Here is a 14698-nt window from a genome sequence, read left to right on the forward strand (position 1 = left end):
AGCCATTTGTGTTTTGAAACTAATTACTAGCACACCTGTGCAAGAGGTATAGTGTGCTCCTGAATATGTGGTCAGAATCTGTTAGTTATCACAGCCACTTGTCCTTTTCCCTTGAACAATGCTGTAGCAAAGGCAGAAACATCCATCTTCCAGTATGATTTCCCAGGGCCCATTACATTAACTGGTGTCCACAACTTTGGCTCTGTATTCCAATCATATCAGCTGTGGAATCCTGAAGCATCCATCACATTTTGAGGTCCCACCAACATATTCTTCCTTTTTCTCATTTTATTATAGCATAAATTCATTGCAAAAGCTATGACAGAAGTGACTGTCCACTATTCATATTGCTATAAGGGAAATGAGTGGGTCAGGAACCATTTGCACAAAGAGAAAGAATGAAACTGCAAATTTATTAGAAAGTATAAAAATTAAAAAACAAAACCAAGCCTAACCAAAAAACAAGCAAAGACATACAACCTTTCCAGATTACATTAACTTTGAGCATCACACACTATTAATCACTTAGTTGCATTTTATAAAAATGTCAATTTCAAGGTAGAGGGAGCTGAGTCAGGTAATAGGCCAGCCATCAGAGTGTAACTAATTTAATGCTAAAATAAAGCACTGATCTCATTTGTAAAAAAAAAAAAAAAGAGACGAGACCATTTTCTGGTTGGCAATGTATAAAAAAGCTTCCTGGTTGGAATGAGTTAAAAAATATTGCTGGCCGCTAATTTGCCATCTTGAGTAGGAAAACAAACCCCACCCCGCAAAACACCCTGCCGCTTTGGTATCCTATATATTTTTAAAAACATTCATTAAAAAAACCAAATCTATAATAAAAATGTCCCTGTTTGTTTTAAAAAACAACATTAGTAGGCTTCCCTTGTCTACTAAAACCATTTGTTTTTCCTAAGATGCTTGGAAGCAGAAAAGCAAGTGAGATTAACTCACTGCGCAATTAATTAAAATTAGAATTCTTTCCTCTAAACAACTTCCAGAGCACCAGAAAGAAGAAAGGGCCCCATCAAAGGGAGAAATAAAGCCCTTCTGACTCACAGGAGATGAAATGTTCAGCCGGAGTTCTAACACATTCTAGCTGTCATCAAAAGTTCCTTATTGGATTACTCAGAAAATAACTCAAGTGCTATTTTAAAAATGAAAGATACAGGCAACTAGGTTCCTTTCCCTTTTTTTTTTCTTTCTTTCTTTTTTTTTTTTTTTAACAAAACAAAATACCAATGGCTAGCTTTCCTGTAACATCCTTTGTATTTGGTTAAAAAAAGAAAGAAAAGTCTACAGAACAGGATCACTGAATGCCACTTCAGCCCCACTTCCTGCAGGCTCTATTTTAATTAGCATCAAACAGGTTACAGAACGTTTCTTCAGCTGCAGAAAGAAGTTCTGAATGGGTGGCAGCTGCCCCGAGTCGCTCTACCTGGTTCCATTTCACCCCTCATCAGTCAGTGTGGTTTCCTGCCAAATAACGCCTAATATTTTACCCCTTATTCCTGCCGGGAGGCGGGCCCTGTGGCTGGCTGGGCACAGAGAAAGAAAGAGAAAAACGAGCACAAACAGAGAGACTATACACGGAGGGAGACAGGAGTCCCTCTTTCTGCTTCCTTCAAGAACTCGATAAATAATAACCTCAAAGTGCAACAATGCACAAATGTCTGGCACACAGGTTAGTATGGAGTGACTTGTTATCACGGGGCTCCGTGGGGCAAGGGTGTGATCTCCTTTTGCATTTTTCTTTGGACCTCGTTAAAGGAAAAACAAAATAAAAAAAAAGAGACAGCTTTCCTATACACATATAAATAGTCCCTTAACTAGAAGGGAAAAAACAAACACACTGTTTCAAATGCATTTCTAAAAGATTTAAAATAAATCCAAACGGGAAACCTTGACTCCAAATTGTCTATTGCCCATGTGTCTCAGAGGAGAAACTACTGGGATGTTGGGAGAGGCCTGACCCTGATCCTAACTCTAACTAGAGGCGCTGGTACTGGGTGGGACCTTGGGAAGAGGAGCGTGCACAGTGCAGGCAGCCAGGAGCTCTTGGTGGAGGTATTGAATACAGCTCTCACCTGTGATAGAAACCAGTGTCCTCAAGTCCAAACGCACAGGTAAAATGGACTTGCAAGTCTTAAGGGAACTTCGGAGGCCAGTGTTGAGGCTGCACGAATGAGCAAGACAAGGCTGGCTGTGGGTCACAGGGACATACAACCAGGTCAGATTTTGGCTCAACTCAAGTTAGGTCCTCATTCCTTGGCTATGGGCGGGTCAGCTGGGAGGGTGGCAGTCCAGAAACCAGGTAAGTGGCTGGTAGTGCAAGGGCAGGTGTAGGCTCCTGGCAGCCTGCATTTTAGGAGCTGAGAACTTGGATATCAACTCATGGCAGGGGCTCCCTGCCTATTCTGGGATGAGGCTGATGATATATGCTGCTGGAGGAAGCTCTCAGAATAAGCATTCTTGGGCAAATTTCTAAAGCCAGAATTTATACAGCATAGATGGTTCCAGAGTCCTTCACAAAACCATAATCACATTGTGACTGCTGAAGGGTGTTACTCACGTCCAAAGTTTTCTTTGGCTACTGATTCTGCTGAACTGATGGCAACATACAGGATTGTGCAAGGCAGGTTCTGATGCTCAACTGGAAGTCTTTTTTGGGGGGGTGACCATCCAATGATGGCCTCCTGGTTAGATCATGTAACCCAAATCCCCAAATGCCATCAGGTAGCTGCCCAGCAGAGAGAATCTGGTCCAGCATCTCCTGCATTTCTGCATATAATAGAGCATAGAAACATTGCTCTCTCCCAGCCTACTTCAATACTGTTTTATCTGCTGTCTTTCCAATAGCAACAGAATAATGTGAAAAGTAAGGGTGTGATCTCGGGCCCCAAGGGAAGGAAGAGTGAGCTCACAGAAAAAATGCACAACAGATCACATCAACTGAGAGGCCAGGAAAAGATCTCTGAAATCTGGGGGAGGAGGGGAATGCAGAGATAGCTAAAATCCCAAACCGTAACTTGAGACGCCCTTACAGGTGCTTAAAATGTTTCCCATGAGCACAAATTGTTAGAACGGCAACAAGTCAGAGCAGATTAACCCATATGGACTTTGGAATAACCGGGACTTATACTTCTTCAGTGCCCTGGCTGGGCTCAGAGTCCCTGGGCTCAGCAGTGCCCTCCTGGGGGCCAGGCTGCCCCGGGCTGTGGCCGGTGTCTTCCACACTCAGGAGGCTGCTGGCTGCCTGGGAGCTGGCACTGTTGGCACTCCCGGACCGGGAGCGGTAAGGGGGCAGGTCGGCTTGGTTCAGAGATTCCGTGTCAGAAGAGTAGGGTGGTGGAGGAAGGTCATACCACGCAGGCCTGCGATGGGGACAGCAGAGGGGCAGGGGCAGTGGAGACAGGAAAAGAAGAGAACACATTAGAGCCAAGACAAGCCAACTTCAGCCCATTTCTGAGATGGTGTTTCCAGTGCGAAATGAGATTTTCCATCCAAGTACAAAGACAGTCAATTCAAGGACCAGGAACCACGGCGGAACAGAAAAGGCCAGTGTGTTCTGGCTGGTTCGGGTTGACCGGGCAGTGCCAAAACCATATCCTCTGGGTAGAACCAGAATGAGGTCGCCCGCCAAGTCCCTCGGCTCAACCTGGGTGGTTCGGCATTGCCACTCTGCTCCATTGGCCAAAAGCCCTGTGGTCAAGAGGCTGGGCTGGTATCTTGACTGGGCCTCTGATGGGAACACGGAATTGGCATTTCTACTGAAAGCTAACTCTTCCTGGCTGTGAACTGGGGTAAGTGAGAGGACATCCTCTCAACACCTCAGTCTGTATCTGCAGAAGGGGCTTGAAAGGAATGAATTGAACAGAAAAGACATTTTATTTTCTAGCTCTCATTTACTGAAGTCTCCGCGTGAGTCAGGCACTTTGCCGTGCCCCTTACATTTCTTACCTCATTTAATGCTCACAAGAATGCTGTGAGGTGGGCATTACTTTCATGCCTGCTACTCTGGCGGGGAAACTGAGGCACAGGGACATTCAATGTCTGGCCCAGGATCAGAAATAACTGGTAAACAGCAATGCTGGGATTTGAACCCACGCATTCGGTTTCCGGATCCGGCAATTTTAACCCTACCCTATGCTGGATGGTCCATATGGAGAGGTTATGAGTGGGAACTTTATTAGGTGAGGAAGGTCCTGAATTCTTACACTTATTTGCAAAGAGATCCTTAAGTGCCATCCCCTCCCCTGACCTCTGAAACTTTATTCACCTTTTATGAGGAAGGAAAACGAAGATTAAATAATATAAGAGCTGCCACTGAAGAGGGTCCAAGGAAGAGCCCAGTCACCATCAGAACACGGCCTGCAAAATGTCTAATGCCATACACGGCAGAGCTCGAGGAAGAGGGATGCTGATCAGCAAACGGACCCACTACTTGCTTCAACTACAGAACTCTGCTTCTTGGCTTTATACCTACTGGGGGCTCTTGTACAATTCCATTTGCAATGTGGTGTCTACTGCTTAAAAAAGCTTGAAAGTGCTCCTTTCCGCCTCCTTTATTTTATAAATGAGCCAAGCAAAGTTAAGGAACTCACTGATTCTCTCATTCCTTCACTTCTTCATTCATCCATTCATTCCACAGATATTAACCAAACCTCTCACATGTACTGGGCACTGCTCTGCAGTAGCAGGTGAGGCTCAGAGCTGGTCTGTGGCCAGAACATAGACCAGCATGGCATTCCCAGGAGGAGCAGGCCTCTGAGTTAGCCAGGATCCTAACTATATGTTCCTCAGATGAGTCACTTAACATCCCAGAGCCTCAGTTTCCTCATCTGTAGAATTTGGAAATTTCCTGGCTTGTGCAACCATCACCACAATCCAGTTTTGGAACATTCCTATCAGTTTCCTCCCACAGTGAGGCGCTGAGAGGATTAAATGAGGTGATACATGTAGAGCATTTTGCAAGGACTTGGAGAATGTCAGATGCTGCCACTGCCTACGGCAGCTGAAGCCAGGCTCCCCCTTCAGCAAGACCTAGGAACCTCAGTGTGTGCACCTGTTCCCCTCCCCACAATGGATGACCTCTCCCGCCTCAATGTCTTCCATCCAGCACACACCTCTGGTCCAGCAAGGCCTCGGAGTAGGAGGGTGGGGAGCCTACTTCCGACGCATTCTGCTCCGCCTGGCTGGCCACATACTGGATGCCATTATTGACGTTGTAGGTGACGTTGCAGTGGTGGGGGTGGTCCAGGACCACCAGGCGGGACAGCAGCACAGGGTGCTGCAGCCGGTGCACGGGCAGCGTCATGAGGTTGTTCCGTTTCCGCTGGTGGTGCAAGACCAGTGCCAGCAGGGCCACCACCAGCACGAAGATGACGGAGCTGCCGATGATGGCATAGGTGATGCTGGGGTAATACACAAGCTGGTTCTCTGAAGTCACAAACACCTGCCCGCTGCCAGGTTCTGAGAAACCCCAGAGAGAGGAGAGAAAAGAGAGAAGGTTACCAGTTTGGCTCATCTTTGTGTTTCAACGTCAGTCCCAGAACTTGCATGCAAATGTTCACAGTAGCCCTATTCACAATAGCCAAAAAGTGGAAACTGCCCAAATGTCCACCAACTGATGAACGGATAAACAAAATGTGGTACATCCACCCAAAGGAATATTATTCGGCCATAAAAAGTACTAAATACTGATACATGCTACTGCATGGATGGAACTCAAAAACATGATGCGGTAAAATAATCCAGACACAAAAGATCACATATTGTATGATTCTGTTTATACGAAATTTCCAGGAAAGGCGATTTTATAGAGGCAGAAAGTAGATTAGTGGTTGCCTGGAGTGGGAAAGAGAATGGGGATTAACAGTCAGTGGGCAGGAGGAATCTTGTTGGGGTGATGGGAATGTTCTGAAACTGGTTTATGGTGATGGTTACACAAATTGGCAAATTTCCCCCTGCAAAATCACTGAACTGTACACTTAAAATGGGCAAATTTTAAGTACTGCAAATAATACCTCAATTAAGTTGTTTAAAAAAGTATCATATACTCATATACTATCCAGGGAACAGGAGTGAGAGTTTTGGTGGCAGAAATCAGTTCTTTAGTAGAAATGTATAATGTAACACACCTCAGGAACACAGGCGTACGGTACCTCTGGGGTCCTCATACCTGCAGATCATTTATTTTAAGCCAGGCCCCACATGGAGCTTTTGGGATGGAGAGCCCGCACAGCCCAGCCTCACAGCAGGAACTCCTGGGCTCAAATCCCAGCCCCTCAAAACTTGCTTGCTGTGTGCCTTTTGGAAGTGCTACCCTCTCCTGGCTGCAAAATGGAGATGCAATAGTGCCAAGTTCTTGGGGCTTCTCTGAGCATGAAATGAGTCAATACTCATCAAGCCCCTGAACATAGCTACACGCTGTGCTCTGTAAGTGCATGTGTTTGGTACATACAAATACACGATTGATTATTTATTTATTTATTTATTTATTTGAAACAGGGTCTCGCTCTGTCACCCAGGCTGGAGTGCAGTGGCACGATCTCGGTGCACTCAACCTCCGCCTCCCGGGTTCAAGCAATTCTCTCACCTCAGCCTCCCAAGCAGCTGGGACTACAGGTGCATGCCACCATGCTCAGCTACTTTTTGTATTTTAGAGATGGGGTTTCACCATGTTGGCCAGGCCAGTCTCGAACTCCTGACCTCAAGTGATCCAACTGCCTCGGCCTCTCAAAGTGCTGGGATCACAGGCGTGAGCCACTGTGCCTGGCCAAGTACGTGCTTTATATCACATCTCCCTGCCTCATAACAACTCCATGGGGTAGGTGTTGTGATTCTTTTTTTTTTAGATGAAGAAAATGAAGCTCAGAGAAGTCAGTTCCCCTGACCAAGGCCACACAGTTTGGAGGTAAGGAGCTGTGCATGAGTTGAGTCCAGGGGTCTGACTTCAGAACCTGGCCCCAGCGTTCTGCTCTACATCACCCGAATAAGACCTGCCAGGCAATCTGCAGGCACTTCCTCGGGAGTTCCAGGGTGGAGGTTTGATACATATCCCACCCCTGCAGGTTGCTATCATAATATCCTTCTCTGCACACATGCTAAAAGAGCCATGCTTCAAGCACTCAGGTAAGGAGCTTCCCAGTCAGCAGGACACACCTGGCTACCACTGTAAGGCCCAGGCAGGTGGAGGAAACCAGGGGTCCAAGCTGGGTACCCCTCATCTTTACAGACAGCTGCCACTACCTACTGTCATGGCCTAGCTGGAAGAATAATCTAAATGCAGCTCAAGTGAGTACACTTGGTGGCCACGACCCTGTCCTTGTTCCGCCTGTGAGGAAGTGAGGAGGTTTCAGTGGGTCCACAGGGGTCAAAATGTAGCCATGAAATAGCAGCAGTGGCAGCGACTACAGGTGACTCGTGTCCGCTGTCCTGGCATCGGCTAAGGGCTTCACTCCATCCCTCATCACTAGCTGTGCATCTGTTTTGTTCACTGCTGTATCCCGAGACAGTAGGATGGTGCCTGGCACATAGTAGGCACTCAATGAATACCCGCCACGCAATGGGAAAAAAATCTGTTTATTCACATGCCCTAGTAAAGTGAGTGCTGCTGTTATTCCTATTTTTCAGATGAGCAAATGGACTCAGAGAAGTGAATTATTTTGTCTAACATCACCTAAGAAGTAGGCAGAGGAACAGGACTAGAATTTAGATGTTTCTCCTTCAAAAAACCACAGACTGTGAAACACATTGACTTCTCTTCTTTTCTGATATAAACATTTTCTGATTCCCCAAACGATCCCAATCTGAGACAAATGATGACCTTCCCCTTCAAGGTCCGGCTCTGTGTGTTAATTCGTCTCTCCAGCCACACCCAAGCATAGACTAAAAGCTACAAAGATTCTCCAAATCCCTGGCGGTCACTGTTTCAATGATTCATTGCACAGAGAGAAGCAAATAGGGGCCCAGCGGAAAGACAGAATCATGTTGCACTACAGTTAAGGGAGGGAGGCGGTTTTTGGATGTTTTCTGAAGACAGTTAGCTGTCATTCAGGGATTCTGCCGGAGTTCTGTCTGTTCTCCGCTTAGACAATTAGAAGCTGGGTGGAGGCTTGTGTATGTGTATGTTTCAGAATTCAGGCTTAAACTAAAATATCTTCTTTATTTTGTTATCTAGCAGGGAGAACTGCAGAGTTAGGAGCCTTGGGGGGAATCCTGGAGCCACTGCTTCTAGCTGTTTGAGCTCAAGTAAGTTATTTAACTCTTAGAAGCCTCACCCTCCTCGTCTGTGAAATGGTGGCGGTCCTAGGTAAACAACAGTATCCGTATCTCCCTGGATTATCCAGATGGTAGAGTATAATATATACACTGAGCACAGTGCCTGGCAAGGGTTTGCCTCAGTAATGCCAGCTCTTTTTTGTAACCACCACCACCACAACAAAATAATAATGATAATTATTATATAACTTTGAAGGAGAAACATCTAAATTCTAGTCCTGTTCCTCTGCCTACTTTGCAGGTGATGTTAGACAAAATAATTCACCTCTCTGAGTCAATCTGCTCATCTGAATTTGCTCATATAATTATAATTTATATAATAAATAATAGACATAAAATTTACCACTGTAACCATTTTAAAGTGCACAGTTCAGGGGTACTTAACATTCATACACATTATTAACGTTCATACGTGTTATTGTGCATCCATCACCACTATCCAGCTCCAGAATTTTCCATCATCCCTCACTAATGAACACTAGATTGTAGTGTTGCCTTTCTTACCATTATCCTCACCAACTTCTCGAAACCGGGGGTAGAAAGCTGGGGGAGCCACCTCTGGGGGATGGGGTTGGGTTGGGGAGAAGATATGAACAGACTGAGTTCCATTCCAGTGAGATGTATTTCTTTTTATTTTTTATTGCTTTAAAATTTTTAATATATATTTTTTGAGACAAGGTCTCACTCTGTTGCCCAAGCTGGAGTGCAGTGGTGATCTTGGTTCAACAGCCTCCACCTCCTGGGCTCGAGCCACCTTCCTGTCTCAGTGGCTGGGACTACAAGCGTGCGCCACACAACCCAGCTAATTTTTGCATATTTTGTAAAGACGGAGTCTCCCTATGTTGCCCAGGCTGGTCTTGAACTCCTGGGCTCAGGTAATCTATCCGTCTTGGCCTTCCAAACTGTTGGGATCACAGGTGTGAGTCACTGCTCCTGGCCAGTGAAACGTATTTCTTAAAGGAGGAAAGTGGGTAAACTGTCACACAGAAAACAAATGGTCCAGAGATTTTAAAATGCTGACTTCTGTGTAAACACGTGAGGTTTTAAGAATACAAGTGGGAGCCCTTTAAAATGCATAGGATATAAAATGCCTGGGGAACTTAATGGTCTCACTTATGTCTCCGAAAGCAGGCCTCTTCAGACATCTCTTCACTTTGGCAGGCGAGACACAGTGATCACATTTGCCTGAGAAATTATGATGTTGCATAACTCAGTGGTGCCTGCTCTCGTTTTTGCTGTGTGTAAAATGTCATCTTGTGTTAATTCATTAACTAGGCCCACTTTTCTTAAGAGCTTAATGAGCCTGTTGGCCAAATTACTAATATCAGAGTTGCCTGGGACCTAAGTTCCAAGCACATAATCCATGGATAATGAAGTTTCCATTTATTCTGGCTGTCCCTCAAGCTAATGCCCTCGTGCTCCACTGTCAAGCATCTTGAATTCTTGTCCTGTCCGTACCGCTTCTACTGTACTAATTCCAGGCAATCTGGTCACTACCTAGAGACTGCTGTTCTATCAAGACTGCCAGTAGCTCCACGGCCGCTTGTGGAGAAGCAGGCTGTGTTTTGTACAACTCCAGGGGTGCTCTTCACCTCAAAGTCATTACATATTTCTTTAGTTATCATGACAGCTTTCTAGCAGATGGCAGCCAAGTGTCTTGAGGAGGAGTACCTTTAACTAATTCACTCAGAGGTGCTGTCTGGACCAGCGAAGGCACTCAAGCAGCTGACACTTGTGACTTGGTGTTCCTTCACTTCCAAAAAAATCCCCTCCTCCAGATGCAAATTACATTTCCTACCGGATACCATTTTTCACCCATCAGATTGGCAAAAGCAAAGTTTGAGCTCATATTCTGCTGGCCAGGTCTCAGGCAAACAGGTATATTTGTGCCTGGTATATATATGCAGGCATGGCTAGTGGGAGGGTAAGTTGGTACGAACCCAGGGTGGTGGAGGAGCTAATAATATATATTAATATAAAATGTGCATATTTTTTGAGATTGGCCAGGCATGGTGACTCCTATCTATAAACCCAGCTCTTTGGGAGGTGAAAGCAGGGAGGATGGCTTGAGCCCAGGAGTTCGAGACCAGCCTGGGCAACATAGGGAGACCCTGTCTCTACAAAAAAATAAACATTTAATAATTTAATAAATTAGCTGGGTGTAGTGGCATGCGCCTGTAGTCCCAGCTACTCGGGAGGCTAAGAAGGAAGATCACTTGAGCCCAGGAGTTTGAGGTTGCAGTAAGCTATGATCATGCCACTATGCTCCAGCCTGAGTGACAGAGTGAGACCCTGTCTCTAAAAAACCAACAAACAAAATAAGCATTCATGAAAGCATGGTTCATAACAGCAAAATATATCAGCAACAATCCAAATGTTTATCAGTTGCAGCCTGGCTAAATAAATTATGCTGTATCCATACAATCTTGTACCTATTTTTAAAATCAGGGAACCTCTAAATATACTGATATGAACAATCGGAAGGATATATCGATAAGGAGAAAAAAGCAAAGTTCAGTCAAGAACGTATAGAATATATCTGGAAAGACACAACGTAACTAGTAACACTGGGAGCTTCCAGGAAGGGGAATAGATGCTTGTGGAGAGGGAGATTTACTTTTTATTGTTTACTCCTTCCTTCCTTTGTAGAATTTGTTCTGTATTATCTATTAAAAAAACAAGCACTCTGTCCTCTTCCTTTAGACATGCCCAGGCTGATGGTGCATCTCAGTTTCTTTATTTTTATTTTTAGACATAGGGTCTTGCTGTGCTACCCAGGCTGGTCTTGAACTCCCAGGCTCAAGCGATCCTCCCACCTAAGCCTCTGAGTAGCTGGGATTGCAGCATGTGCCACTGCACCCGGCTCAGTTTCTTTATTGTTTCCTGTCCTTCTCTCCCTGTAGGTGCTTCCCTGGGTTCAGGCCTCACTGTCCCATGCTCACTTGAAGACCCTTTGCTGACTCATGACTCCCTGAGGACAGCTTCCAATGCCTCCAGCCTGACTTTTTTTTTTTTTTTTTTTTTTTTTTTTTTTTTTTAAAGACGGGGTCTCACTCTGTCTCCCAGACTGGAGTGCAGTGGCACAATCCTGGCTACTGCACAATCTTGGCTCACCGCAACCTCCAACTCCTGGGTTCAAGTGATTCTCCGGCCTCAGCCTCATGAGTAACTGGGATTATAAGCACATGACACCCACCATGCCCAGCTAATTTTATATTTTTAGTAGAGATGGGGTTTCACTATGTTGGCCAGGCCAGTCTCGAACTCCTGACCTCAAGTGATCCACCCACCTCAGCATCCCAAAGTGCTGGGACTACAGGCGTGAGCCACCATGCCTGGCCCAGCCTGACCTCCTGAGTCCAGAATTCCTGTTCTGGAATATTCACTGCCCTTCAAACTGACTCTTCCTCATCCCTTTGAAAAACTCCTACCTTGCTATTTTTTTAAGTGTTTTTTTGTTTGTTTTTCCTCCAGATTATATATTTTAAAAGTTAGATTTATTGAGGTACACCTTAGGCATAATAAAATTTGCCCTTTAAAAACGCACCATTAGATGAATTCTGATAAAATGAAACAGTCACACATCCTCTTCCACAATCAAGATACAGACCCTTCCATCCCCCACAAAAGGTATTTTGTGCTTCTTGTGGTCACTCTTCTCCCCTCATTCCAAGCCTCTGGAAACCAGGGGTCTATTTTCTGTCCAAATAGATCCACTTTTTTTCCAGAAAGCCATACAAATGGAATCCTACAGTATGCAGTATCCTACAGTACCTAAAAACAAATTTTTACGTAGTCCTTTGGATCAATTCTTTCTTAATGGTGTTTTTTATACTCTATTCCATCTGGCTTCTTTCACTTAGCACACTGCTTTTGAGATTCATCCGTGTTTCTTTAAGTGTTAATATTTCATTCCTTTTTGTCCCTGAGTCGTATTCAGTTGCATGGATATATCACAATTTGTTTGATTCCCCAAATGAGGGAGGGTACTGGGCTGTTTCCAATTTCAGGAAGGCTGGTCTTTGTGCTAACATATATTTTCATATTTCTTGGGCATACTAGGGCTGAGAGATTTCCGGGTCATACGGGAAGCACATGTTTAACTTTAGAAGAAATTGTCCCACTGTTCTCCAAAGTTGCTGTAGCATTTCCCATCTCCACCAGCAGCAATGTATGAAATTCTCAGTCATCCTGTGTTCTCAACAGCACTTAGTAATACCAGTTTTTTTTAAATTTTAGCCATCTTAATAGGTATTTAGTGGTATCTTATTCATACCAGTTAAAACTCTTATTGAGGTTTTAATTAGCATTTCCTAATGACTAATGGTGTGAGCATCTGTTCATGTACTGATTTGCCACAGTTTTATCTTCTTTAATGAAGTATTTATTCAAATCTTTTGCCCATTTTAAAATTGGTTTGACATTATTATTGGATAGTAAGAGCACTTTATATGTTCTGCGACATAGTATTTTATCACAAATGTGTTTTGCAAATATTTTCTCCTAGTCTATGGCTTTTCATTTTCTTTACAGTGTCTTAAAAAGAGCTTTTTGGTGTTTTCTTTTTTAAGACTAGTCAATGAAGAGAAAGTTTCAAAACAAATTTTTATATAGTCCTTTCCATCAATTCTTTCTTAATGGTTTGTGTTTTTTGTATTCATTTCAAGGAATCTTCCCCTATATCATTGCTTAGAAGAAGTCTTATAGCTTTAACTTCTACATTTGTGTCTATGATCCACAGCAAGTTAATTTTTGTTTATGCTCCAAGGTAAAGGTCAAGGTTCTTTTTATCTCCCCATTTAGCTTTCCAATTTTTCTAACACCATTTGTTGAAAAGCCTATCCTCTCTTATTGAATTACCTTGGCACCTTTGTTGAAAATCAATTGACCATACAAGTCTGAGTCTATTCTTAGACTATCTATTTTGTATGATTGAGCTACACACCTATCTTTATGCCAATAAGGGTTGTTAACTACAGCTTTATAGTTAAGTCTTGAAATGAGGCAGTGTGTCTTACATGCCTTTTTCCCCCTTCTAAAATGAACTTTATTTCTGATTGTAAAAACCCATGTCATTTTTTAAAAAAAGTAATATAGAAATACTCAAGGCAGACAAAAACGTCCCCTCCTCTCCCTCAAACCTACTAGGATTCTACTAGACATGGTTTACAGTTCGGTATAGACCAGGAGTTGGTGAACTTTTTCTGTCAAGGGCCAGACAGTAAATATTCTATGCTTTGTGAGCTACACAAGTAGCATAAAAGCTGTCATGGACAATATGTCAATGAATGAATGTGGTTGTGTCCCAATTAAACTTCATTTACAAAAACAGGCGGCAGGTCAGATTTGGCCCACTGGCCATAGTTTGCTGTCTACCCACAGCATAGATCCTTGAAAACTGCTCCCTATGCTTGTGAACATGCATGTACTTTTCTTCATGCTATATGGATACTTCAGCGTGTGGGCATCTTTCCTTGTCACCTACACCTTTGTGAAAGAATAGCCACATAGTATCCCACTATAGAGATAAACTATAGTTTATTTAACCAAACCTCCATTGAAGTACCTTTAGGTTACTTCCCATTTTTGCTATTACAAACAATGCTACAATACCATTCAGGCAGATAGTGAGGGTCATGAGGGGAGGGGCCAGTGATCTTTGCTCACTGATGCAATTATTTCTTTGGACGAATTCCTAGATGCTGGATGTTTCCCTGGCCATCTGGTCTGCCAGGTTTGAACACTTGGGGTTGTCTCGAACATTCTCCTTTTTCTCTGTCCACATCAAGCAACCAAGTATGGTCAATTTCTACTGTGCTGTGTTTCTCCAGCCTCTTAACCTCATGTCCATTCTCATGGTCACGTCCAGGCCCAGGCCAGGAAGAAAACCTCCGTGAGAGTCTTGCCAACTGTAGCCTCTTCGAACTGAAGTCTTTTTGCAATACTCCCACAAGTCTGAACATTACCAAGGACTGTGTTGCTGTGTAATTCTTGTAATATTCTTCAGATCAAGGAACCTCAGTGGCTCACATCACCCTGTTTGGCCTGTCATTCACAGATAGCACTGTTCCCTGTGCTTAATTTCCCAGCATCAACCCCCAGAGGGCATGGGGAAAAGTCCAGAGTTGGAATGAGGAACACCATCTGCCTTGTGACATGGCCTCATTTCTGATTTGAACTAAGTAATGATATTAATAATACTAACAACCATCACCACCATGCATAGTTGCTTTGAAATAAAACACAAGAGTAACCATAATATCATCACCATAGTTATCCTAGCAGCTGTTACCCTATTCTCATTAATATCTGATGTGTTTTACACATTCTAACACTTTTAATCCTTACACCATCTGTATTGAGTTGAGTAGTGTCCCCCCCGAAAAATATGTCCACCCAGAACCTCACAATG

The 14698-nt window shown here is 43.9% G+C and overlaps 1 protein-coding gene across 3 annotated transcripts in view; it reads right to left on the bottom strand.

The window, feature by feature from the left end:
- Window positions 1-394: 394 nt before the first annotated feature.
- LDLRAD3 (low density lipoprotein receptor class A domain containing 3) overlaps window positions 395-14698 on the bottom strand; it is a 285609-nt gene continuing 271305 nt past the window's right edge. For all 3 annotated transcript variants that reach the window (XM_050759446.1, XM_050759444.1, XM_050759445.1), the window contains 2 exons: window positions 5130-5475; window positions 395-3377 (listed from right to left, as the gene is read on the bottom strand). In XM_050759446.1, the coding sequence (XP_050615403.1) occupies window positions 3140-3377; window positions 5130-5475 (584 nt within the window). In that variant the 3' untranslated portion in view covers window positions 395-3139. The remainder of the gene's footprint in view (window positions 3378-5129; window positions 5476-14698) is intronic.

This window comes from Macaca thibetana, chromosome 14, assembly GCF_024542745.1.
Source record: "Macaca thibetana thibetana isolate TM-01 chromosome 14, ASM2454274v1, whole genome shotgun sequence".
Classification (NCBI taxonomy): Eukaryota; Metazoa; Chordata; class Mammalia; order Primates; family Cercopithecidae; genus Macaca; species Macaca thibetana.